Source organism: Haliotis rufescens, unplaced genomic scaffold (assembly GCF_023055435.1).
Source record: "Haliotis rufescens isolate VD_foot unplaced genomic scaffold, xgHalRufe1.0.p SCAF_11, whole genome shotgun sequence".
NCBI classification, from domain to species: Eukaryota; Metazoa; Mollusca; class Gastropoda; order Lepetellida; family Haliotidae; genus Haliotis; species Haliotis rufescens.
Window position 1 is genome coordinate 42,292,083 of NW_025963791.1, and position 26,399 is coordinate 42,318,481.

Sequence of the window (26,399 nt, forward strand, 5' to 3'; positions counted from 1 at the left end):
ACCGTAGGTGCAAACCGTTAATTACCACCGTTAATTAAAATCCTTCTTTGGACATAATGATTAAAAATTACCTTCTCTAATACATTTGTCCGTTGTATATCATATATCGGATTACTTTTAAAAATGTGTTTTTAATTTGACTCAGTATATTTTCATTGGCTGTGTAGCCTGTCGAAGCCGCCAAATCCAGTTGCACAAATTATCGAAATGTTCAGGAATTATGTGATAGACTTGGGTTCAGGGACGTCGCGTTATCGCCTTCAGTTACGGCCGCGAGAAAGCGAGAAAGCGATCACACGAGACGAGAAAGCGATATTGTGCTATCGCTTTCTCGTCTTGTTCTATCACTTTCTCATCTTGTTCTATCGCTTTCTCCTCTTGTGCTATCGCTTTCTCGCTTTGTGCTATGGCTTTGTCTTCTTGTACTATCGCTTTCTCCTCTTGTTCTATCACTTTCTCGTCTGGTGCTATCACTTTCTCCTCTTGTGCTATTGCTTTCTCCTCTTGTTTTATCGCTTTCTTGTCTTATATTATCGCTTTCTCGTCTTGTTCTATCGCTTTCTTGTCTTGTGCTATCGCTTTCTCGTCTTGTTCTATCGCTTTCTCATCTTGTTCTGTTGCTTTCTCATCTTGTTCTATCACTTTCACATCTTGTAAAATCGCTTTCTCCTCTTGTTTTATCGCTTTCTCGTCTTGTACTATCGCTTTCTCCTCTTGTTTTATCACTTTCTCGTCTTGTACTATCACTTTCTCGTCTTGTACTTTCACTTTCTCGTCTTGTGCTATCGCTTTCTCGTCTTGGGCTATTGCTTTCTCCTCTTGTTTTATCGCTTTCTCGTCTTGTACTATCGCTTTCTTGTCTTGTTCTATCGCTTTCTTGTCTTGTGCTATCGCTTTCTCGTCTTGTACTATCGCTTTCTCATCTTTTTCTGTCGCTTTCTCATCTTGTTCTATGGCTTTCTCGTCTTGTGCTATCAATTTCCCGCCTTGTTCTATCGCTTTCTCGTCTTGTGCTATCGCTTTCTCTTCTTGTGCTGTCACTTTCTCATCTCGTACTATCGCTTTCTCGTCTTGTACTTTCACTTTCTCGTCTTGTGCTATTGCTTTCTCATCTTGTGCTTTTGCTTTTTCCTCTTGTTTTATCGCTTTCTCGTCTTGTACTATCGCTTTCTCGTCTTGTACTATCGCACTTTCTCGTCTTGTACTTTCACCTTCTCGTCTTGTGCTATCGCTTTCTCGTCTTGTGCTATTGCTTTCTCCTCTTGTTTTATCGCTTTCTCATCTTGTACTATCGCTTTCTTGTCTTGTTCTATCACTTTCCTGCCTTGTGCTATCGCTTTCTCGTCTTGTACTATCGCTTTCTCATCTTGTTCTGTCGCTTTCTCATCTTGTTCTACCACTTTCTCATCTTGTAAAATCGCTTTCTCCTCTTGTTTTATAGCTTCTTGTCTTGTACTATCGCTTTCTCATCTTGTACTATCGCTTTCTCGTCTTGTACTATCGCTTTCTTGTCTTGTTCTATCGCTTTCTTGTCTTGTGCTATTGCTTTCTCATCTTGTGCTATTGCTTTCTCCTCTTGTTTTATCGCTTTCTCGTCTTGTACTATCGCTTTCTCGTCTTGTGCTATTGCTTTCTCATCTTGTGCTTTTGCTTTTTCCTCTTGTTTTATCGCTTTCTCGTCTTGTACTATCGCTTTCTCGTCTTGTACTATCGCACTTTCTCGTCTTGTACTTTCACCTTCTCGTCTTGTGCTATCGCTTTCTCGTCTTGTGCTATTGCTTTCTCCTCTTGTTTTATCGCTTTCTCGTCTTGTACTATCGCTTTCTTGTCTTGTTCTATCACTTTCCTGCCTTGTGCTATCGCTTTCTCGTCTTGTACTATCGCTTTCTCATCTTGTTCTGTCGCTTTCTCATCTTGTTCTACCACTTTCTCATCTTGTAAAATCGCTTTCTCCTCTTGTTTTATAGCTTCTTGTCTTGTACTATCGCTTTCTTATCTTGTACTATCGCTTTCTCGTCTTGTACTATCGCTTTCTTGTCTTGTTCTATCGCTTTCTTGTCTTGTGCTATTGCTTTCTCATCTTGTGCTATTGCTTTCTCCTCTTGTTCTATCGCTTTCTCGTCTTGTACTATCGCTTTCTCGTCTTGTGCTATTGCTTTCTCATGTTGTACTATCGCTTTCTCATCTTGCTCTATCACTTTCTCATCTTGTAAAATCGCTTTCTCCTCTTGTGATATCGCTTTCTTGTCTTCTACTACCGCTTTCTCGTCTAGTGCTATCTTCTACTACCGCTTTCTCGTCTTGTGCTATCGCTTTCTCGTCTTGTACGATGGCTTTCTCTTCTTGTGCTATCGATTTCCCGTCTTGTTCTATCGCATTCTGGTCTTGTGCTATCACTTTCTCTTCTTGTGCTATCGCTTTCTCATCTTGTACTATTGCTTTCTCGTCTTGTACTATCACTTTCTCGTCTTGTATTTTCACTTTCTCGTCTTGTGCTATTGCTTTCTCGTCTTGTGCTATTGCTTTCTCCTCTTGTTTTAATGCTTTCTCGTCTTGTACTATCGCTTTCTTGTCTTGTACTATCGCTTTCTCGTCTTGTACTATCACTTTCTCGTCTTGTACTTTCACTTTCTCGTCTTGTGCTATCGCTTTCTCGTCTTGTACTATCACTTTCTCGTCTTGTACTTTCACTTTCTCGTCTTGTGATATCGCTTTCTCGTCTTGTGCTATCGCTTTCTCATCTTGTGCTATCGATTTCTCGTCTCGTGTTATCGCTTTCTCATCTTGTGCTGTCGCTTTCTCGTCTTGTGCTATAGCTTTCTCGTCTTTTACTAACGCTTTCTCGTCTCGTGTTATCGCTTTCTCGTCTCGTGCTATCGCTTTCTCGTCTTGTACTATCGCTTTCTCGTCTCGTGTTATTGCTTTGTCACTTTCTCGCGGCCACCATATTAGAGAGCAGGCATCCATTACTGCTCCAACTGCGAGACTGTCATATGTAGGACAATGCGAGATCAGTAAAATCTAGTTCTGTTGTAAAGCGGATGTCAGGCCGACTGACAACAGTATATGTCGTTATCTAGATGTTTAACTGCATTGCATGCTTTAAGTGTTTAGTTATGTTTTTATCGCGATAGTGCACATGACAGCACCCTTTGTTGCTTGGTACAATGTTAGGTATACGTTACACACTTGGCTTTGGTAGCTGTCACAGCACACGCTGTGAAGTAAAACTTAGACCTGTAGTAATAGAGATAAGTAATTTGTTTACATGGAGACAGGAACGCCATTGTTTGGCGAGAGAATGTTAGGGAGGACCGACCATTTTGATAGTCTGGAATGGGTGGGGTGGTGGATGGTCTGGGATTTTGTAACAAGATCAGATGTTTGTTAGCTATGATCCCGAACGTTCAGAGCATGGGAACCCCATTGTTAAGCGGGAGAACTGCACAGAACAAGATGATACAGACAGTTGATCCTGACACAATAAACGCAGTGTCTTCTGATCAGTCTTGCGACAAGTACACTGCCTGGCAAAAGAAAGTATCCACCCATGTTTGATGGAGGCATAAAAGTGAAATGGTTATTCCACGGTGATGTATTTGATACGGGTATCATAGGCGATGTTCCATACATCTTGTCAATGAAAAACAGGTCAGCCGAGTCACTTACTAGCGTTACAAACGTGTGTAATCGTTTTGTCAAATCCAATTGTCAATTGTATTCTTCTTTTACCCGGCGGTATATATACTCACACGCAAAAGAAACGCAAGTGGTTTAAGCAAATAGGTAACAAACACGGAACCACAAATTGATACGAGTTTTAGCATGTAGTGAAGCCTGATGGTGTTATCAATATTTTTGGTTGCATTTTGGAAGCCCCGAGTAAAAACGCAACATAAAAAACGAATCGCCAAACGCACCATTTGAATGAATACGTGGATATCATGCACCCATTTCTCGCGAAATCGAAAATGCACGAACTGTCACGAACTGTAGTAGGTATAAAACTGTGGCCGATTCTTGGACCTACCACTCCTTTGTCAACAATGCCACGCCTAACTCAAATTCACGCCTAACTCAAACCAGGTTATCGGACGTTTGGAAGCTGGAGAGTCTGTCCAAGATGTTGCCCGTCATTTTAACGTTAACATAACCACAATTTACCGTCTCCTGCATCGATACAATGCTACACAGACCACAGATGACCTTCCTCGGAGCGGTCGTCCTTGGGTCACAACACCTCGACAAGATCGGCAGATTACCCGTCAACACCAGCGACATCCGTTCCTAACTGCAAGTGAAAGTGCTCGACAGACCATAGGAACACATAATCGACACATTAGCCGGGATATTGTGATCACTGTCTCCGTTCCAACAACCTCAGATGTCGCCGACCAGCACGTCATCCTGTTCTCCAACCACGGCATCGACAAGCACGACTTCAGTAGGCACAGGATCATCGCAATTGACCTCATCGTGAGTGGAGGCGTGTCATCTTCTCTGATGAAAGTCGCTTTTGTGTCTCCAATGCAGACGGAAGAGTCAGAATTTGGCGGCGTCGAGGTGATCGTTTCGCTGACAGAAACGTTGTGTAAAGGGATCTATTGGGTGGACCTAGCGTCATGATATGGGCAGGGATTGGACTTAATGTGAGACTTCGACCCATGTGCTTTTGTGAATGTTGGTCAAGGTCGGGGACACGGCGTCACTGCCCAGCGGTATATCGACCTAGTGATCAGACCCCACGTTGTTCCATTTTTTGCACAGCATTAACAACACATTTTCCAGCAGGACAACGCTCGTCCCCATGTTGCCAGAGCTACCATGGCCTTTCTGCAACAATACGACATCCGTGTTCTACCGTGGCCAGCCCTCAGCCCTGATCTGAACCCCATCGAACACTTGTGGGGTGAGGTTCAAAGGCGTCTGCACAATGTGCGCGCAGTCCCTACAACTGCCGATGAACTACGCACAGCTTCTCTGGATGTGTGCAGGAGGATCCCTAGTGCCTTCACAAATCGTCTGATCAACTCAATGTACAGGAGATGTGTGGCAGTGATCAATGCTAATGGTGGTCACACCAGGTATTGACTGATATTTAAGGTATTGACCCGAAACTGTGTAAGCCCTTAACACTTGGGAAAAAACAATTATGTCATCTGCCTTTTAATCCATTAAACTGTCTTCAGTCAATTTCTTGTCAATCTTGCCCTATTAGTATTTCTTGTCTTTACTGTTGAAAATAAATAACATGTATACTGCATACTCGACTTGCGTTTCTTTTGCATGTGAGTATATGAAAGGTTGACTGAGTGTATTCAACCACAGCAATATTGGAGGCGGGTCTTCTACCACGGCAATATGGGAGGCGGGTCTTCTACAACGGCAAGATTGGAAGTGGGTCTTCGACCACAGCAATATGGGAGGCGGGTCTTCTACCACGGCAAGATGGGAAGTGGGTCTTCGACCCCAGCAATATGGGAGGCGGGTCTTCGACCACAGCAATATGGGAGGCCGGTCTTCTACCACAGCAATATGGGAGGCGGGTCATCTACCACAGCAATATGGGAGGCGGGTCTTCTACCACAGCAATATGGGAGGCCGGTCTTCTACCACAGCAATATGGGAGGCGGGTCATCTACCACAGCAATATGGGAGGCGGGTCTTCTACCACGGCAAGATGGGAAGTGGATCTTCGACCACAGCAATATGGGAGGCGGGTCTTCTACCACAGCAATATGGGAGGCCGGTCTTCTACCACAGCAATATGGGAGGCCGGTCTTCTACCACGGCAAGATGGGAAGTGGATCTTCGACCACGGCAATATGGGAGGCGGGTCATCTACCACAGCAATATGGGAGGCGGGTCTTCTACCACAGCAATATGGGAGGCGGGTCTTCTACCACAGCATTATGGGAGGCTGGTCTTCTACCACAGCATTATGGGAGGCGGGTCTTCTAACACAGCAATATGGGAAGTGGGTTTTCTACCACGGCAGATGGGAAGTGGGTCTTCGACCACAACAAGATGAGAGGCGGGTCTTCTACCACAGCAATATGGGAAGTGGGTCTTCTACCACAGCAATATGGGAGGCTGGTCTTCTACCACAGCAAGATGGGAAGTGGGTCTACTACAACAGCAGATTGGTAGGCGGGTCTTATACCACAGCAATGTGAGGGGCGGGTCTTCTACCACAGCAATGTGGGAGGCTGGTCTTCTACCACAGCAGGATGAGAGACGGGTCCTATACCCAGCAATATGGGAGGCGGGTCTTTTAATACAGCAAAATGGGATGCGAGTCTTCTCCAACAGCAGGATGGTATAAGGCGTGTTTATGTGAGGTTATAGAATCTCAGACCATGAAAGTATGTTCACCCTTCTTAACTCAATATTCTCTTCACATCGAGACCTTGCTCGATCTCGATATTCGGCTCACCTCGACACTCTGTTAATAAAGACATTCTGCTCACCTCGACACCCTGTTTATCAAGATATTCGGCACACATCGACACCCTGTTTCTAAAGACATTCTGCACACCTCGACACCCTTTTTATCAAGATATTCGGCTCACCTCGACACCCTGTTTATCAAGATATTCCGCTTACCTCGACACCCTTTTTATCAAGATATTCGGCTCACCTTGACACCCTTTTTATCAAAACATTCGGCTCACCTCGACACCCTGTTTATCAAGATATTCGGCACACATCGACACCCTGTTTCTAAAGACATTCTGCACACCTCGACACCCTTTTTATCAAGATATTCGGCTCACCTCGACACCCTGTTTATCAAGATATTCCGCTTACCTCGACACCCTTTTTATCAAGATATTCGGCTCACCTTGACACCCTGTTTATCAAAACATTCGGCTCACCTCGACACCCTGTTTATCAAGATATTCGGCTCACCTCGACACCCTGTTTATAAAGATATTCTGCTCACCTCGACACCCTGTTTATCAAGATATTCTGCTCACCTCGACACCCTGTTTATCAAGATATTCGGCTCACCTCGACACCCTGTTTATCAAGATATTCCGCTTACCTCGACACCAGTTTATATCAAGACATTCGGCTCGCCTCGACACTCTGTTTATCAAGATATTCGGCTCACCTCGACACCCTGTTTATAAAGATATTCAGCTTATATCTGATTATCTTCATACTGATGTCATGTCTACTGTATGTAGAAGGGCGTCACTTGATATGTTAATGACTGGCTGATGCGTTGGTTCTAGCCCTGTTTAACCTTCATTAAAGCAGGCAGTAACAGGACAGATATATATTAAGGAGCATGTGTGTTGAGCAGATGTTCGTTGCTGATAGTCTATCACGTGACCTGTTACAAGCGAACTGTTGGGAACTGATAGTCTATCACGTGACCTTTTACTAGCAACTGTTGGGTACTGATAGTCTATCACGTGACCTTTTACTAGGAACTGTTGGGTACTGATAGTCTATCACGTGACCTTTTACTAGCAATTGTTGGGTACTGATAATCTATCACGTGACCTAGTACGAGTGTGAAGTAGAAGTAATTAGTAATTAGTAAATATTAGCATAATTGATATTCATCTTCACCAGGGGCGGTCGGGTAGCCTAGTGGTTAAAGCGTTCGCTCATCACGCCGAAGACCCGGGTTCGATTCCCGACATGGGTACAATGTGTGAAGCCCATTTCTGGTGTCCCCCGCCGTGATATTGCTGGAATATTGCTAAAAGCGGCGTAAAACCATACTCACTCACTCACTCATCTTCACTACAGTAGAACGATAGCAGATCTGATTGTAGGAGATAGACGACTCAGACCGAAGCTTACTGGGCGGGTATTGGTTACCCCGATCCAAGCACGATTACCCCGTCCACGCCGCAGTGAATATATCCGATGTTGGTCTGACCACAGAACGACACTTACATTCGCACTCGCAAGACAACACCGTCGTTTGTCTATACTTACAAGATCAATACACAATCATACACTGTGGACGTACACGGCCACACAGGACGCTGGTCGTTCATTGTTCGACACGGGTCTGTCTGGTTGGTCGGGGAACACCTCACACCAGAGTAGAGATCCAGTAATTGAACATTCAGACTGTCGCTGCTTTGACGGTAATGACCAACTGGGAGCCTGATATCGGTAATCATAAGCTTAATGGGGTATAAAATAGAGGCTATTACTAGGCCACGGAATTAGCGGCATTGAATCCAGCTGGGAAATATGGGCCCTAGGCTCGGAAACATCACAGAATACCCATAACTGCCCGGTTACCTAACTGTAGCATCTTAATACTGACAAGTAGAGCATTACACTTGATGTCGAACAAAGATCGTACCATAGAGACTGGATCATTGGACTTGAAACTGATTAAAGAGGATGATGGCATGTTTAGTTTGTCATAAGTGGGTCATTCCTTTTCTTGTAGCTGATTCAGGACAACCGACTTCATTAGGGTAATACATTAATCATAGTATCGGCGTTCTGATGCATCGTAACTATGCATTGAATATTCACGTCCTTGCGTCTTGCTAGGAACAAGGACTTGGTTACCGCTTCAGGAGAGACGAGCAGAGCGGCTAGCTCCACTCTGGAATGGTTGGCGGTACAGCAATTGCAGTATCGATTATTGCCATCAGGCCATACCACGGGATAAACCATTGACTACGGCGAAGTGGCAAGAGGCGGGAGAGACGTGTTGATGTTGTCGTGAAGGTGTAGAGGAGTTGCAGTCGTCGTGACAGCCGGGTGGTTAGGTATCTCAACAGGAGATATCGTCATCAACAGGAGGGTGATTACCTTCCCATGACCAGGGTTCTTGTAGGAGGGTCAGATTGTCTCACTGGCTTCTCGTGTCTCGTGTCTCAAGGATGTAAACTGAGGGTGCGCCACCACCGCCGGATATAGACTTTAAAAACTACGTGACACCCATTTGTCGTCATGCACGTGCAGTTCGAGCTCCTCGTGCCTATCGTGGCTCTGTTTCTACATGTAGGTCGACAGGTGGCCGCTGATGTTCAAGGTAAGTGGCTTAAGGGCGGGCGGTCGATATTTGTGATGCGTTTTTTGGCAACTCGTTAAGTCAAGGCGATGGATCGTTACGTTTTTATCAGTTTAAACCTCGTGGTAAGATACAGCCCTATTATATGTCTGTGTTGATGACACGATGCCCATTGAGTCCTGCAGCTGATGCTGATGTGGTTGTTGAAGACGTTGCACTGTGGATACTCAATGAGAGGCTAGAGGCTATTTTATATGCCGTGATGAGGGAATTGGCGTCGTTTGAAGTGGTGATTGATGGTGTTTTGAGTGAACTATCACATGCAGAGAGGCTACATTTAAGTTCTTTAATTGAAGTCAAGTATGAATAATGTGATAGCTCTCGAGTTGGAATAGCATAATTAGAATGCATTACGTCCGCTGCACCAGTGAGCATCATTAATATCTCTTGTTGTGTGGTTGAATGTGTGAATGAGCCATCATCTTCAAGACCATATGATACTGACACACAACATATAATCATCATTATATATCCCGAATAAAAAGGATATATAATTTATATTCTGTGAGGGGTCCGAGTCAGAATAGCTCCTAAACAACCTATATACTTGAGGCGACGAACTTATTCGGGTGACTTGTTTGATTGCGAGGCTTCACATCCCGAGGACGTAGGACGTTGCTTGTAATATCAGTCACTTGTTTGTCTGATCCAGACTCAGTTACTTGCCGGCCGCATTGACAAAGCTGGAATATTGCTTTCCTTGGTGTAAACAACAACAAAAATAACACAAAACTGATATATTCCATATCGATTCACCATAGTCTTGACATAACGCATATAATATTGCCATACCATATTTGGATTCCCTATTACATTGCCAGACCATGTATGGATTCCCTCTTAAATAGCCATATCATACATGGATTACCTTTGATATTGACATGCTTCCTTGGTGACAATAACTTAGCATGGTATTTTATGTACCTGTGCACACAATCCGACACGACACACCCGCAGATTCTATTGACTACTGCCACACTATGTTACTGCACCACAGTCTCGACATGCCAGTCGACCCGTGAAGATCCGGGGTAGAATAGGTCTTCAGCTAGCCATGCTTGCCGTAAAAGGCGACTATGCTTGTCGTAAAAGGCGACTAACGGGATCGGGTGGTCAGGGTCGCTGACTTGGTTGATGCATGTCATCGATGCCAATGGCGTGGATCTATGCTCATGATATTAATCACTGGATTGTCTGGTCCAGACTCGATTATTTACAGACCGCCGTCATATAGCTGGACTATTGCTGATTGCGGCGTTAAACAACAAACCAACCAAACCAACAAACCAACATGCCAGTCACGGGAAACCAACTTTATCCTCATTCATGTTTAAGGTTATTTATCCCCCACGTGGAACTGGTCAATAGTATGTTATGCAGTCATCTTATATATTTAGTGAGTGAGTTGGGTTTAACGCCGCTATTAACAGTATCCCAGTGTCGGCTTACTGTGGGATGAACTCCCGACATGATGCAGGTCTCAGACGTTTACCACTTTGCTGAAACCCGCATATGGTGCTGACAAACCTGCTTGTTTTTAGTAGTAGTTATACTCAGTGTATTGGTGGCACATTGTCCTCATATTCTATTAGATGTCATACAGTTAAAACGCCGGATGTTGATGACACATTGTTGTCACACATTCTATTAGATGTCATACAGTTAAAACGCCGGATGTTGATGACACATTGTTGTCACATATTCTATTAGATGTCATACAGTTAAAACGCCGGATGTTGATGACACATTGTTGTCACATATTCTATTAGATGTCATACAGTTAAAACGCAGGATGTTGATGACACATTGTTGTCACATATTCTATTAGATGTCATACAGTTAAAGACCCGTGAAGATTCCGGGGTAGAATAGACCCGTGAAGATTCCGGGGTAGAATAGGTCTTCAGCAACCCATGCTTGCCGTAAAAGGTGACTCTGCTTGTCGTAAAAGGCGACCAACGGGATCGGGTGGTCAGGCTCGCTGACTTGGTTGATGCATGTCATCGATCCCAATTGCGTGGATCGATGCTCATGATATTAATCACTGGATTGTCTGGTCCAGACTCGATTATTTACAGACCGCCGTCATATAGCTGGAATATTGCTGATTGCGGCGTTAAAAAACAAACCAACCAACCAACCAATCATACAGTTAAAACCCCGGGTATTGATGACACATTGTTGTCATATATTCTATTAGATGTCAAACTGTTAAAACGACGGGTATTGATGACACATGTCGTGACATATTCTATCGTGACATGTTTATTCAGATGTAATATAGCCATAACGTCGGGTATTGTAATTGCAGTCATGAGACAAATTACAAATACTGTACTAGATGCTGTGTAATTATGAGCTATTGTTGGTGATCTGGCCCTGGCCTTTAGTGTGCAGATGTCGTGCGGCAGTTATAGCTGACATAATCGTCTCACAATGTGCCAGGATGACTTGAAAACGCGACCATTTTGTCACCCGATGGCGTGCAATTGGATGGTTACGCGTCTGTATACCAAAGGTGTGTTATGCAGCGTACAAACATACAAGTATCGTGTTGGCTCACACGGGAAGCAGCCGTGTGATGCTCACACGGGAAGGAGCTGTGTGATGTCAGTGTGTACATCGTGTACACAACACGTATTTGTTTCCGTGGCGCTGTCGTTCCAGGCAATTGTCAGATCAATATTCACAATTCGAGACGACGCTTTTAGTCGTACGCGTATCTTAGCCTGGCTGAGAATCGATCTTCAAGACACAGGGTATAGCGGCTCCGATCAGAATGCGTGTCGTCTGCTCATTGAACCGGGGGAAATGGCTAATGTCTCCAGCCTTGTGCTGACAGGTCATGATAACCCACTGAGCAAATATTAGAGAGAATACACAACTGTTTCCGTCACACGGTTAAGTCGGTCGACGGATTGACATGAAACATCTTTGATGAATATAGAATGATTGTGCACATGTTTTGTCTGCATTGAAACACGAACAGAACAGAATGTTAGAAAGGCGCATACGTATATATCGGTGTATCTAGTTCGCTTTTCCTGTCATTTCTTGTGTAACATGTGTCAGCTGTATGTGGAAACACCGTGAGGTCATTGTACCAAAACCATGTCCAGCTATCAGAGGACCCATCATGGCTGACTGCTATACAGTCATATTCTGTCCCAAGGTCCGATGCTTACTATATATATTGGCTTCTGGTTTACCATCTTCCCGAGGTGAGGGAGTTAACTGAGCTTATAGGGTCAGGGAAACTACACTTGTAAAGTCAGTTAACTCCCTTGCCTCGTGAAGATGCTGGTTTAACATGCTCCGAGCCGAACTGGACGCGCTGCTACGGGATATAGCTGGAAAAGTGATCTAAGCTAAAATGAATAAAACTTTTGCATTCAAGATATCTATTTCTCCATATTTATCGAAACTAGATGTCATAATATAGGTACAATATATACCTGACTACAGGCTGGCGTCATTTAGCTGCAATATCTATCTGGCTACAGGCGAAGTATGTGGTGATATACATATGGTATAGCTGAGTGAAGGTTGTGATGATATACTTGTGGTATAGCTGAGTGAAGGTTATGGTGACATACTTGTGGTATAGCTGAGTGAAGTTTGTGATGATATACATGTGGTATAGCTGAGTGAAGGTTGTGGTGATATACATGTGGTATAGCTGTCTCACGTTTGTGGTGATATACCTGTGGAATAGCTGAGTGAAGGTTGTGATGATATACATGTGGTATAGCTGAGTGATGGTTGTGGTGATATACATGTGGTATAGTTGTCTCAAGGTTGTGATATACTTATGGTATAGCTAAGGGAAGTTTGTGATATACTTATGGTATAGCTGAGTAAAGTTTGTGGTGATATACATGTGATATAGCTTAGTGAAGGTTGTGATATACTTATGGTATAGCTGAGTGAAGGTTGTGATATACTTATGGTATAGCTTAGTGAAGTTTATGGTGATACACTTGTGGAATAGGTGAGTGAAGGTTGAGATATACTTATTGTATAGCTGAGTGAAGTTTGTGGTGATATACTTGTGGAATAGCTGAGTGAAGTTTGAGGTGATATGTTTATGGTATAGCTGAGTGAAGGTTCTGGTGAAATACTTGTTGTATAGCTTAGTGAAGGTTGTGATATACTTATGGTATAGCTGAGTGAAGGTTCTGATATACTTATGGTATAGCTAAGTGAAGTTTGTGGTGATATACTTGTGGTATAGCTTAGTGAAGGTTGTGATATACTTATGGTATAGCTGAGTGAAGGTTGTGATATACTTATGGTATAGCTGAGTGAAGTGTGTGGTGATATACTTGTGGAATAGCTGGATGAAGGCTGTGGTGATATACTTATGGTATAGCTGAGTGAAGTTTGTTGTGATATACTTGTGGAATAGCTGAGTGAAGGTTGTGGTGATATACTTGTGGTATAGCTTTGTGAAGTTTGTGATATACTTATGGTATAGCTGAGTGAAGGTTGTGGTGATATACTTGTGGAATAGCTGAGTGAAGGTTGTGGTGATATACTTATGGTATAGCTGAGTGAAGTTTGTGGTGATATACTTGTGGAATAGCTGAGTGAAGGCTGTGGTGATATACTTGTGGAATTGCTGAGTGAAGGTTGTGGTGATATACTTGTGGTGTAGCTGAGTGAAGTTTGTTGTGATATGCTTATGGTATAGCTGAGTGAAGGTTGTGATATGCTTAAGGTATAGCTGAGTGAAGTTTGTGGTGATATACTTGTGGAATAGCTGGATGAAGGTTGTGGTGATATACTTGTGGAATAGCTGAGTGAAGTTTGTGATATACTTATGGTATAGCTGGGTGATGGTTTTGGTGATATACTTGTGGAATAGCTGAGTGAAGGTTGTGGTCATATACTTGTGGTATAGCTGAGTTAAGTTTGTGATATACTTATGGTATAGCTGAGTGAAGGTTGGGATATACTTGTGGAATAGCTGAGTGAAGGTTGTGGTGATATACTTGTGGAATAGCTGATTGAAGGTTGTTGTGATATACTTATGGTATAGCTGGGTGATGGTTTTGGTGATATACTTGTGGAATAGCTGAGTGAAGGTTGTGGTCATATACTTGTGGTATAGCTGAGTTAAGTTTGTGATATACTTATGGTATAGCTGAGTGAAGGTTGGGATATACTTGTGGAATAGCTGAGTGAAGTTTGAGGTGATATGTTTATGGTATAGCTGAGTGAAGGTTCTGGTGATATACTTGTTGTATAGCTTAGTGAAGGTTGTGATATACTTATGGTATAGCTGAGTGAAGGTTCTGATATACTTATGGTATAGCTGAGTGAGGTTTGTGGTGATATACTTGTGGTATAGCTTAGTGAAGGTTGTGATATACTTATGGTATAGCTGAGTGAAGGTTGTGATATACTTATGGTATAGCTGAGTGAAGTTTGTGGTGATATACTTGTGGAATAGCTGGATGAAGGTTGTGGTGATATACTTATGGTATAGCTGAGTGAAGTTTGTGGTGATATACTTGTGGAATAGCTGAGTGAAGTTTGTGGTGATATACTTGTGGAATAGCTGGATGAAGGTTGTGGTGATATACTTGTGGAATAGCTGAGTGAAGTTTGTGATATACTTATGGTATAGCTGAGTGAAGGTTGTGATATACTTGTGGAATAGCTGAGTGAAGGTTGTGGTGATATACTTGTGGAATAGCTGATTGAAGGTTGTTGTGATATACTTATGGTATAGCTGGGTGATGGTTTTGGTGATATACTTGTGGAATAGCTGAGTGAAGGTTGTGGTCATATACTTGTGGTATAGCTGAGTTAAGTTTGTGATATACTTATGGTATAGCTGAGTGAAGGTTGGGATATACTTGTGGAATAGCTGAGTGAAGTTTGAGGTGATATGTTTATGGTATAGCTGAGTGAAGGTTCTGGTGATATACTTGTTGTATAGCTTAGTGAAGGTTGTGATATACTTATGGTATAGCTGAGTGAAGGTTCTGATATACTTGTGGTATAGCTGAGTGAAGTTTGTGGTGATATACATGTGGTATAGCTTGGTGAAGGTTGTGATATACTTATGGTATAGCTGAGTGAAGGTTGTGATATACTTATGGTATAGCTGAGTGAAGTTTGTGGTGATATACTTGTGGAATAGCTGGATAAAGGTTGTGGTGATATGCTTGTGGAATAGCTGAGTGAAGTTTGTGATATACTTATGGTATAGCTGAGTGAAGTTTGTGGTGATATACTTGTGGAATAGCTGAGTGAAGGTTGTGGTGATATACTTATGGTATAGCTGAGTGAAGGTTGTGGTGATATACTTGTTGTATAGCTGAGTGAAGTTTGTGATATACTTGTTGTATAGCTTAGTGAAGGTTGTGATATACTTATGGTATAGCTGAGTGAAATTTGTGGTGATATACTTATGGTATAGCTGAGTGAAATTTGTGGTGATATACTTGTGGAATAGCTGAGTGAAGGTTGTGGTGATATACTTGTGGAATAGTTGAGTGAAGTTTGTGTTGATATACTTGTGGAATAGCCGAGTGAAGTTTTTGGTGATATACTTGTGGAATAGCTGAGTGAAGGTTGTGGTGATATACTTATGGTATAGCGGTGTGAAGTTTGTGGTGACATACTTGTGGAATAACTGAGTGAAGGTTGTGGTGATATACTTATGGTATAGCCGAGTGAAGTTTGTGGTAATATACTTGTGGAATAGCCGAGTGAAGTTTGTGATATACTTATGGTATAGCTGAATGAAGTTTGTGGTGACATACATGTGGTATAGCTGAGTGAAGGTTGTGATATACTTATTTTATAGCTGAGTGAAGGTTGTGGTGATATACTTATGGTATTGCTGAGTGAAGGATGTGGTGATATAATTGTGGAATAGCTGAGTGAAGGTTGTGGTGATATACTGATTGTATTGCTGAGTGAAGGATGTGGTGATATACTTGTGGAATAGCTGAGTGAAGGTTGTGGTGATATATTTGTGGAATAGCTGGGTGATGGTTTTGGAGATATACTTGTGGAATAGCTGAGTGAATGTTGTGGTGATATACTTATGGTATAGCTGAGTGAAGTTTGTGGTGATATACATGTGGTATAGCTTGGTGAAGGTTGTGATATACTTATGGTATAGCTGAGTGAAGGTTGTGATATACTTATGGTATAGCTGAGTGAAGTTTGTGGTGATATACTTGTGGAATAGCTGGATGAAGTTTGTGGTGATATACTTGTGGAATAGCTGAGTGAAGTTTGTGATATACTTATGGTATAGCTGAGTGAAGTTTGTGGTGATATACTTGTGGAATAGCGGAGTGAAGGTTGTGGTGATATACTTATGGTATAGCTGAGTGAAGGTTGTGGTGATATACTTGTTGTATAGCTTAGTGAAGTTTGTGATATACTTGTTGTATAGCTTAGTGAAGGTTGTGATATACTTATGGTATAGCTGAGTGAAATTTGTGGTGATATACTTATGGTATAGCTGAGTTAAATTTGTGGTGATATACTTGTGGAATAGCTGAGTGAAGGTTGTGGTGATATACTTGTGGAATAGTTGAGTGAAGGTTGTGTTGATATACTTGTGGAATAGCCGAGTGAAGTTTTTGGTGATATACTTGTGGAATAGCTGAGTGAAGGTTGTGGTGATATACTTATGGTATAGCGGAGTGAAGTTTGTGGTGACATACTTGTGGAATAACTGAGTGAAGGTTGTGGTGATATACTTATGGTATAGCCGAGTGAAGTTTGTGGTAATATACTTGTGGAATAGCCGAGTGAAGTTTGTGATATACTTATGGTATAGCTGAATGAAGTTTGAGGTGACATACATGTGGTATAGCTGAGTGAAGGTTGTGATATACTTATTTTATAGCTGAGTGAAGGTTGTGGTGATATACTTATGGTATTGCTGAGTGAAGGATGTGGTGATATAATTGTGGAATAGCTGAGTGAAGGTTGTGGTGATATACTGATTGTATTGCTGAGTGAAGGATGTGGTGATATACTTGTGGAATAGCTGAGTGAAGGTTGTGGTGATATATTTGTGGAATAGCTGGGTGATGGTTTTGGAGATATACTTGTGGAATAGCTGAGTGAATGTTGTGGTGATATACTTATGGTATAGCTGAGTGAAGGTTGTGGTGATATACTTGTGGAATAGCTGAGTGAAGGTTGTGGTGAGATACTTGTGGAATTGCTGAGTGAAGGTTGTGGTGATATACTTATGGTATAGCTGAGTGAAGGTTGTGGTGATATACTTGTGGAATAGCTGAATGAAGGCTGTGGTGATATACTTGTGGAATAGCTGAGTGAAGGTTGTGGTGATATACTTATGGTATAGCGGAGTGAAGGTTGTGGTGATATACTTTCGGAATAGCTGGGTGATGGTTTTGGTGATATTCTTGTGGAATAGCTGAGTGAAGGTTGTGGTGATATACTTGTGGAATAGCTGAGTGAAGGTTGTGGTGATCTACATGTGGTATAGCTGAGTCAAGTTTGTGGTTTATAATATGTTATTCGAGCTAATTATATACTTAGACACACACCATGCACATTCATTTATCAGTGTGAAAATGTCAACCGGCCGATTTCCTGAAAATGGCCCAGTCTGTGAGTGAGACTGAGACTGAGACTGTGAGGGAGACTGAGACTGAGACTGTGAGGGAGACTGAGACTGAGACTGTGAGTGAGACTGAGACTGTGAGTGAGACTGAGACTGTGACTGTGAGTGCGACTGAGACTGAGACTGTGAGGGAGACTGAGACTAAGATTTCCCCGTGTCCCCAGGCTACCAGACTGGCAAGATGGCGGTGAGACAGCCCCTGCGGTGCTACGACTGCTACGAGAGGGAGAAGAACTGCCAGACGCTTGCCAACCTCACCGACATCATGGTGACCAAGTGCAGAGACTATGAGCATTTCTGTAAGGTGAGTCTCATTGATATGACCCGTGAAGACCCGGGGTAGAACAGGTCTTTAGCAATCCATGCTTGCCGTAAGAGGCGGATAACGTGATCGGGTGGTCAGACTGGCTGACTTGGTTGATGCATGCCATCGTATCCCAATTGCGTTGATCGATCATACCGCCGTTATATAACTGGAATATTACTATGCGTGACGTTAAACAACAAACAAACAAACAAACAAACAAGCATACCTCCGATAATATGTTGTTATGTCTAAAGCATCTACAACACGTGATACTCCGTACCTCTGATATTATGTTGTTATGTCTAAAGCACCTACAACACGTGATACTCCGTACCTCTGATATTATGTTGTTATGTCTAAAGCACCTACAACACGTGATACTCCGTACCTCTGATATTGTGTTGTTATGTCTAAAGCATCTACAACACGTGATACTCCGTACCTCTGATATTATGTTGTTATGTCTAAAGCACCTACAACACGTGATACTCCGTACCTCTGATATTGTGTTGTTATGTCTAAAGCATCTACAACACGTGATACTCCGTATCTCTGATATTGTGTTGTTATGTCTAAAGCACCTACAACACGTGATACTCCGTACCTCTGATATTATGTTGTTATGTCTAAAGCATCTACAACACGTGATACTCCGTACCTCTGATATTGTGTTGTTATGTCTAAAGCACCTACAACACGTGATACTCCGTACCTCTGATATTTTGTTGTTATGTCTAAAGCATCTACAACACGTGATACTCCGTATCTCTGATATTGTGTTGTTATGTCTAAAGCACCTACAACACGTGATACTCCGTACCTCTGATATTATGTTGTTATGTCTAAAGCACCTACAACACGTGATACTCCGTATCTCTGATATTATGTTGTTATGTCTAAAGCATCTACAACACGTGATACTCCGTACCTCTGATATTATGTTGTTATGTCTAAAGCACCTACAACACGTGATACTCCGTATCTCTGATATTATGTTGTTATGTCTAAAGCATCTACAACACGTGATACTCCGTACCTCTGATATTGTGTTGTTATGTCTAAAGCATCTACAACACGTGATACTCCGTACCTCTGATATTATGTTGTTATGTCTAAAGCACCTACAACACGTGATACTCCGTACCTCTGATATTGTGTTGTTATGTCTAAAGCATCTACAACACGTGATACTCCGTACCTCTGATATTGTGTTGTTATGTCTAAAGCATCTACAACACGTGATACTCCGTACCTCTGATATTGTGTTGTTATGTCTAAAGCATCTACAACACGTGATACTCCGTACCTCTGATATTGTGTTGTTATGTCTAAAGCATCTACAACACGTGATACTCCGTATCTCTGATATTATGTTGTTATGTCAGTTCATCAGTACCTCTGATATAGATTATGCTGCTTGGTCTGAAGCTCCCCCAACACATGGTCCCCCGAACTTCGGATATTATGCTGATCTGTCAAAAGCACCTACAACACGTCTTCCTGCAGTACCCTCTGACTTGGTCGATGTCATCGTATCCCAATTGTGTAGATCGATGCACATGATGCCAATCACTGGATTGTCTGGTCCATGCTTGCTTAGCTACAGATCGCCGTCATACATGCATATCTGAGTATGGCGTTAAGCAATAAACCTCTGATGTAATATTATTATGTCTAAAGTACCAACAACACATGTTTCCATCATCCATGTCAGATTGACGAGATCAGATTGTTTCACGTGATCTTGATAAAACACTATGTATGTATCCCGCCTGATGGGACATAAACGAACGGCCAAAAGAAACTCAATCTCTTTAAATTCAGACCTCAGTTCTCGCTACCGCTAAACAAAGATCTGAGGACATCCCATTAGGGGTCACGTCAGAACGTTGCATGAGGTTAGTTGAAACACGGGAGCAACTAAAACATCTAGCAATGTGGGCATTGGTGGCCCCCATCTGTATCATACCCGCAGCCCGCTCGCGTTGTTCGGGTGTCACTCGTGGCCATTCGGAGGTGATTGTTATTCATTGTGAGTGACTGACATGCCGTCCGTATCATTTATATACCCTCATTGCACGTGTAGTTCCGTCTGCCCAAGCGGCACGTGTTTTTCCCTTTTTGCATTTTCTACAGAAAATCTTGCCGTGGACGTGTATCACTTTCTGCACAGAACATTGAGAATAAATCCTTTATACCCCGCTTCGAAGATTTTTCAGAGATATAGGACAAGTTAACCTTCTCTCAATGGAACAGCTGTTTTCTATCAATTTTGAATTATTTTATAATGGCACATTAAAACATGTCGATAAGATAATTTCGTTGTAACAGCATCATTCGGGGTTGCCATGCTTTAAACACATATAAAACATGACCCTCCGTACCTCTGATATTATGTTGCCATTCTTAAAGCACATACAACCATCTATACCAATGTTTCAGGTTCGTCGTATAAACAACCGGAAGTCTCAAACAGTGTTTGAGCGCAGGTGCAGTCCTGACTGCACACCCGGATGTACCACCATGTTGTTCCGAACTCAGTGTGTGTCCTGCTGCACATCAGACTTATGCAACAGCGACAACATGGCACAACGTCATGACGTCACGTGGCACGTGACACTGGCAACTGGGATCCTTGTTCTAATGACAAATGTGATGTGACCTGGTTTTAAATAGATTGGATCTGACTCTTTCTGAAACTTGAATGTAACCGAAACCCTCTCCTTAAATGTAAAAGAAATAATCGTGGAGTGACGAAATAGTTAAATTGTTAATAAAAGTTTCATTGCGATAAAAAAATATGTTTGCAATTATAATGTGCTTTCAGAATGTTTTGAAGCAGATCCAATCTATATATTCATACCCGGAAGAGATGCAGCAAAAACGGCCAGGGTTAATGAGAATTTGAAAAAAGCTATTTGTTTTGAAGGAGGTTGGTTTATAGCATTTGTGAGCTGCGCGTGACTCAACATTGAAATTTAAAGCCTCTCTTTAAAGGTTGTGTATTTGATTGCCCGAATGACACGGGTTTGTGATGTGGGTTGTGAATGTAGATATACATGCACCTGTACAACATCAATGATATACACTGTCAACAACATGAGACATATGCTATACACTGTCAACAACATGGAACATATGATATACACTGTCAACAACATGGAACATATGATATACACTGTCAACAACGTGGAACATATGATATACACTTTCAACAACATGGAACATATGATACACACTGTCAACAGCATGAGACATATGATATACACTGTCAACAACATGGAACATATGATATACACTGTCAACAACATGGAACATATGATACACACTGTCAACAACATGGAACATATGATACACACTGTCAACAACATGGAACATATGATATACACTGTCAACAACATGGAACATATGATATACACTGTCAACAACATGGAACATATGATATACACTGTCAACAACATGGAACATATGATATACACTGTCAACAACATGGAACATATGATACACACTGTCAACAACATGGAACATATGATACACACTGTCAACAACATGGAACATATGATACACACTGTCAACAACATGGAACATATGATACACACTGTCAACAACATGGAACATATGATACACACTGTCAACAACATGGAACATATGATACACACTGTCAACAACATGGAACATATGATATACACTGTCAACAACATGGAACATATGATACACACTGTCAACAACATGTAACATATAATATACACTGTCAACAACATGGAACATATGATATACACTGTCAACAACATGGAACATATGATATACTCTGTCAACAACATGTAACATATAATATACACTGTCAACAACATGGAACATATGATATACACTGTCAACAACATGGAACATATGATATACTCTGTCAACAACGTGGAACATATAATATACACTGTCAACAACATGGAACATATGATATACATTGTCAACAACATGGAACATATAATATACATTGTCAACAACATGGAACATATGATACACACTGTCAACAACATGAGACATATGATATACACTGTCAACAACGTGGAACATATGATATACACTGTCAACAACATGAGACATATGATAAACACTGTCAAAAACATGAGACATATGATATACACTGTCAACAACATGGAACATATGATATGCACTGTCAACAAACTGTTTCATGTTATATACACTGTGAACAACTTGAGACATATGATATACACTCGCCAACGTGGAACATAAGATATACACTGTCACTAACATGGAACGTGTTATACACACTGTATATGAACATAACGATACACACAAGTGTGTGCGACACTTTACTGGTACTCTCCACAGGCGAAGCGTGCTTACCTCCCTTTAATCCTTCACACCGCCATGTCGTATATACACCTTGTTATCTCATAGAAATCATAGATTGTCATTATATCATCTTTTTTATATATCTAGCTGACAGCATATTTCACCGTTTTTAGTAGTGAAAGTATTACAGGAAGATGAAAATCTTAAATCATTCAATCGACATTTCCACTGCACCTGTGAGTAGGAACTCTTTAATTAGATCCAAATCGCCGGGATATTGCAGAAATAGTATCCCCTTTTCCAAGATGATAACCCAGTATGTGACAACAGAGTATATCGTGACTTTCAAAGGGTGACTACACAGCTGTGTACAGTATGTCCGGGCCTCCTAGAGGGACTACCCAGCTGTGTACAGTAGGTCGGGGTCTCCTAGAGGGACAACCCAGCTGTGTACAGAGGTCGGGGTCTCCTAGAGGGACTACCCAGCTGTGTACAGTAGGTCGGGGTCTCCTAGAGGGACAACCCAGCTGTGTACAGAGGTCGGGGCCTCCTAGAGGGACTACCCAGCTGTGTACAGTAGGTCGGGGTCTGCTAGAGGGACAACCCAGCTGTGTACAGAGGTCGAGGTCTCCTAGAGGGACTATCCAGCTGTGTACAGTAGGTCGGGGCCTCCTAGAGGGACTTCCCAGCTGTGTACAGAGGTCGGGGTCTGCTAGAGGGACTACCCAGCTGTGTACAGAGGTCGGGGTCTGCTAGAGGGACTACCCAGCTGTGTACAAAGGTCGGGGTCTGCTAGAGGGACTACCCAGCTGTGTACAGAGGTTGGGGTCTCCTAGAGGGACTACCCAGCTGTGTACAGAGGTCGGGGTCTCCTAGAGGGACTACCCAGCTGTGTACAGAGGTCGGGGTCTGCTAGAGGGACTACCCAGCTGTGTACAGAGGTCGGGGTCTCCTAGAGGGACTACCCAGCTGTGTACAGAGGTCGGTGTCTCCTAGAGGGACTACCCAGCTGTGTACAGAGGTCGGGGTCTGCTAGAGGGACTACCCAGCTGTGTACAGAGGTCGGGGTCTCCTAGAGGGACTACCCAGCTGTGTACAGTAGGTCGGGGTCTCCTAGAGGGACTACCCAGCTGTGAACAGAGGTCGGGGTCTCCTAGAGGGACTACCCAGCTGTGTACAGTAGGTCGGGGTCTCCTAGAGGGACTACCCAGCTGTGAACAGAGGTCGGGGTCTCCTAGAGGGACTACCCAGCTGTGTACAGAGGTCGGGGTCTGCTAGAGGGACTACCCAGCTGTGTACAGTAGGTCGGGGTCTCCTAGAGGGACTACCCAGCTGTGTACAGAGGTCGGGGTCTCCTAGAGGGACTACCCAGCTGTGTACAGAGGTCGGGGTCTGCTAGAGGGACTACCCAGCTGTGTACAGTAGGTCGGGGTCTCCTAGAGGGACTACCCAGCTGTGTACAGAGGTCGGGGTCTCCTAGAGGGACTACCCAGCTGTGTACAGTAGGTCGGGGTCTCCTAGAGGGACTACCCAACTATGTACAGTAGGTCGGGGTCTCCTAGAGGGACTACCCAGCTGTGTACAGTAGGTCGGGGTCTCCTAGAGGGACTACCCAGCTGTGTACAGTAGGTCCGGGTCTCCTAGAGGGACTATCCAGCTGTGTACAGTAGGTCCGGGCCTCCTAGAGGGACTACCCAGCTGTGTACAGTAGGTCGGGGTCTCCTAGAGGGACTACCCAGCTGTGTACAGTAGGTCGGGGTCTCCTAGAGGGACTACCCAGCTGTGTACAGTAGGTCGGGGTCTCCTAGAGGGACTACCCAGCTGTGTACAGTAGGTCGGGGTCTCCAGAGGGACTACCCAGCTGTGTACAGAGGTCGAGGTCTCCTAGAGGGACTACCAAGCTGTGTACAGTAGGTCGGGGCCTCCTAGAGGGACTACCCAGCTGTGTACAGTAGGTCCGGGTCTCCTAGAAAGACTACCTAGCTGTGTACAGAGGTCGGTGTCTCCTAGAGGTACTACCCAGCTGTGTACAGCAATATTGTTCAGGATATGGGATCATGAAGTGAAGAAAAACACCCGAAAAGGAAAGATGTTAACAGTATCTGAACCGTAAACCCTCAAGCCAAATTATGTGAAAGGAACTTAAAAGCCCGGGGGCTACACACGGAACCCAGAAATCCAGATGATGTCACGGGAGGTTTCTAAGGTCGTCTCATGTGTAACGTGCGGGTGTGCGCCATCGCTTCAATTCCGCCATTGGGATGCTTGTCCCATTTCCCATGACAAATTTGGCTGTACCCATAGAACCAGTACACGCGCGTATGTGTAGGTTGTTGTGAATACACAGTGAAATGCAGAAGACGCACAACGTATGATGTAGATTATGATGTTTAATGTATGTCCATGAAAAACTATGATCATCATGTCACGATTCCGGATGCTGCATACTGCCTGCGGCCTGACAGGCTGCTGTCACAAAGCGAACTCTGCGACGATGGTTCCCTCAATACGTCGACATTCTATACGTCAGTACGTGGACCTGCGACTGAGGTTACGTCTGAACGTCGACATTATATACGTCAATACGTGGACCTACGACTGAGGTTACGTCTGAACGTCCACATTCTATACGTCAATACGTTGACCTACGACTGAGATTACCTCAATACGTCGACACTGTATACGTCAATATCAATACGTTGACCTACGAACATCGTTGCCTCAATATTTGGATATTCTGTACGTCAACATTGACGTACACCAGTCGTCAAGTTCTTTTAGTGGACACGGGCCTTGGCGCCAAACGCCACCCACTTTTTGTGAAATGGTGACGCATACTTACAATTCAATGATCACAAAAATCTCAGGAAAGTTCAAACGCCATTCGTTGCAAATCGCCATTAAAAATGTCAGTGAAAGGTTACAGCTGCGGTTTACAGGTTACAGTTACTACAGTAACGACAGTCAACGTCGTTAATGTCCATCTATATCTGTCTCCCTTGCAGTGATAGTTAGTAGTGGTTGTGGGTGTTTATCGGATGTCGTCAACAGATTTTAAAGACAATGAGCTGCTTAATGCCTTTACTTATGGAAGGGGAGTAACTCGTCATTGTGCGTCACCATTTCAAAAATTTGGAAAGGGGTTTCTTTGTACATTGTAATTTTTATCTACATTTTTCATATATGGATTTTTCAGACATTTTGATGAATCAATTCCCTTGTTCTCTTTAGAATCGCCACTTTTTTCCTGAATATCTCTTTATATCATTTTTTCTACTTCTATAATGATATATTTGTGCCTACAAGTTCTATACTATAGTTCACTCACATGTTCCGTGTTCTTCTCCAGCGGTAATACAGTAGATTCATGTGATTGGTCATGGCCTTCTATGCAAACAGTGACACACTTTAATAAATAGACGTACAGTACTTGTCGTTTTCTGGTATTTGTCTGTCATTTCCTTCAACGATTTGCGAGAAATGGATCAAAAGACTGACATGGGATTTCTAGTATGTGAATATCTTGTGACGCCCAAGAATGGAGTGAGTGTGAGTGAGTTTGGCTTAACGCCGTTTTTTACGGTATTCCAGTTATATCTCGGCGTGTCAGCTTTATGTGGGAGGAAAGCCCGAAGTGATGCAGGTCTCAGACGTTTACCACTTCGGTGAAACCCACGAGCACGGTGCTGACAAACCTAGAAACATAGACGACTGGGCCCCCCCTATCCCCCCCCCCCCCCCCATGAATGGATAAACGAGATTCCCACTATTACATCTCTAGTGATGAACCTCGTTCATCCATCCATCCGCGTCACTTATTACAGCGGGGGCAAAGTTGCGTCCCTTTGGCACGACAGAAACCTATGATTGTGGGTTCGACTCCCGGTTCGCCCCGATTGTGTTTCTAGGTTTGTCAGCACCATACCCGTGTTTCACAGATGTGGTAAACGTCTGTGACCTGCATTACTTCGGGCTTTCCTCACACATTAAGCTGGCACGCCGTGATATAACTGGAATATTGTTAAAAAGCGGCTTTACACCCACCTCACTCACTCACTCACTCACTCACTCACTCACACTAACTCCAGCAA

General features: G+C 43.1%; 3 protein-coding genes and 1 pseudogene across 3 annotated transcripts; 1 reads left to right on the forward strand and 3 right to left on the reverse strand.

Moving 5' to 3' along the window:
- Positions 1-399: 399 nt before the first annotated feature.
- Positions 400-1,408, reverse strand: LOC124142350 (golgin subfamily A member 6-like protein 6). Its single transcript, XM_048392988.1, has 3 exons — positions 1,398-1,408; positions 1,191-1,320; positions 400-1,131 (listed from the first exon to the last, which is right to left on the reverse strand). The coding sequence occupies exons 1-3, from the start codon at positions 1,406-1,408 to the stop codon at positions 526-528; spliced, it is 747 nt and encodes a 248-aa protein (XP_048248945.1). The 3' UTR covers positions 400-525.
- Positions 1,326-6,461, reverse strand: LOC125378126 (annotated as a pseudogene).
- A 2,084-nt stretch (positions 6,462-8,545) lies between these two features.
- LOC124142263 lies at positions 8,546-25,737 on the forward strand. The gene is made up of 3 exons (XM_048392774.1): positions 8,546-9,022; positions 17,855-17,994; positions 20,440-25,737. The coding sequence occupies exon 3, from the start codon at positions 21,057-21,059 to the stop codon at positions 22,479-22,481; it is 1,425 nt and encodes a 474-aa protein (XP_048248731.1). The 5' UTR covers positions 8,546-9,022; positions 17,855-17,994; positions 20,440-21,056; the 3' UTR covers positions 22,482-25,737.
- Positions 12,953-15,694, reverse strand: LOC125378127 (cell wall protein DAN4-like). Its single transcript, XM_048392989.1, has 2 exons — positions 14,893-15,694; positions 12,953-13,170 (listed from the first exon to the last, which is right to left on the reverse strand). The coding sequence occupies exons 1-2, from the start codon at positions 15,692-15,694 to the stop codon at positions 13,028-13,030; spliced, it is 945 nt and encodes a 314-aa protein (XP_048248946.1). The 3' UTR covers positions 12,953-13,027.
- Positions 25,738-26,399: the final 662 nt, after the last annotated feature.

Bases quoted from the DNA above. Each gene is read 5' to 3' on its own strand.
- LOC124142350 (XM_048392988.1), bottom strand. The intron at 1,132-1,190 runs GTGCGATAGTAC...ATAAAACAAGAG, and splicing joins TGAAAGTACAAGACGAGAAA to GAAAAAGCAAAAGCACAAGA.
- LOC125378127 (XM_048392989.1), bottom strand. From the start codon at position 15,694: ATGTCACCACAAACTTCACACCGCTATACCATAAGTATATCACCACAA. The intron at 13,171-14,892 runs GTATATCACAAA...GTATTTCACCAG, and splicing joins TTCACTCAGCTATACCATAA to AACCTTCACTCAGCTATACC.
- LOC124142263 (XM_048392774.1), top strand. From the start codon at position 21,057: ATGCACCTGTACAACATCAATGATATACACTGTCAACAACATGAGACA.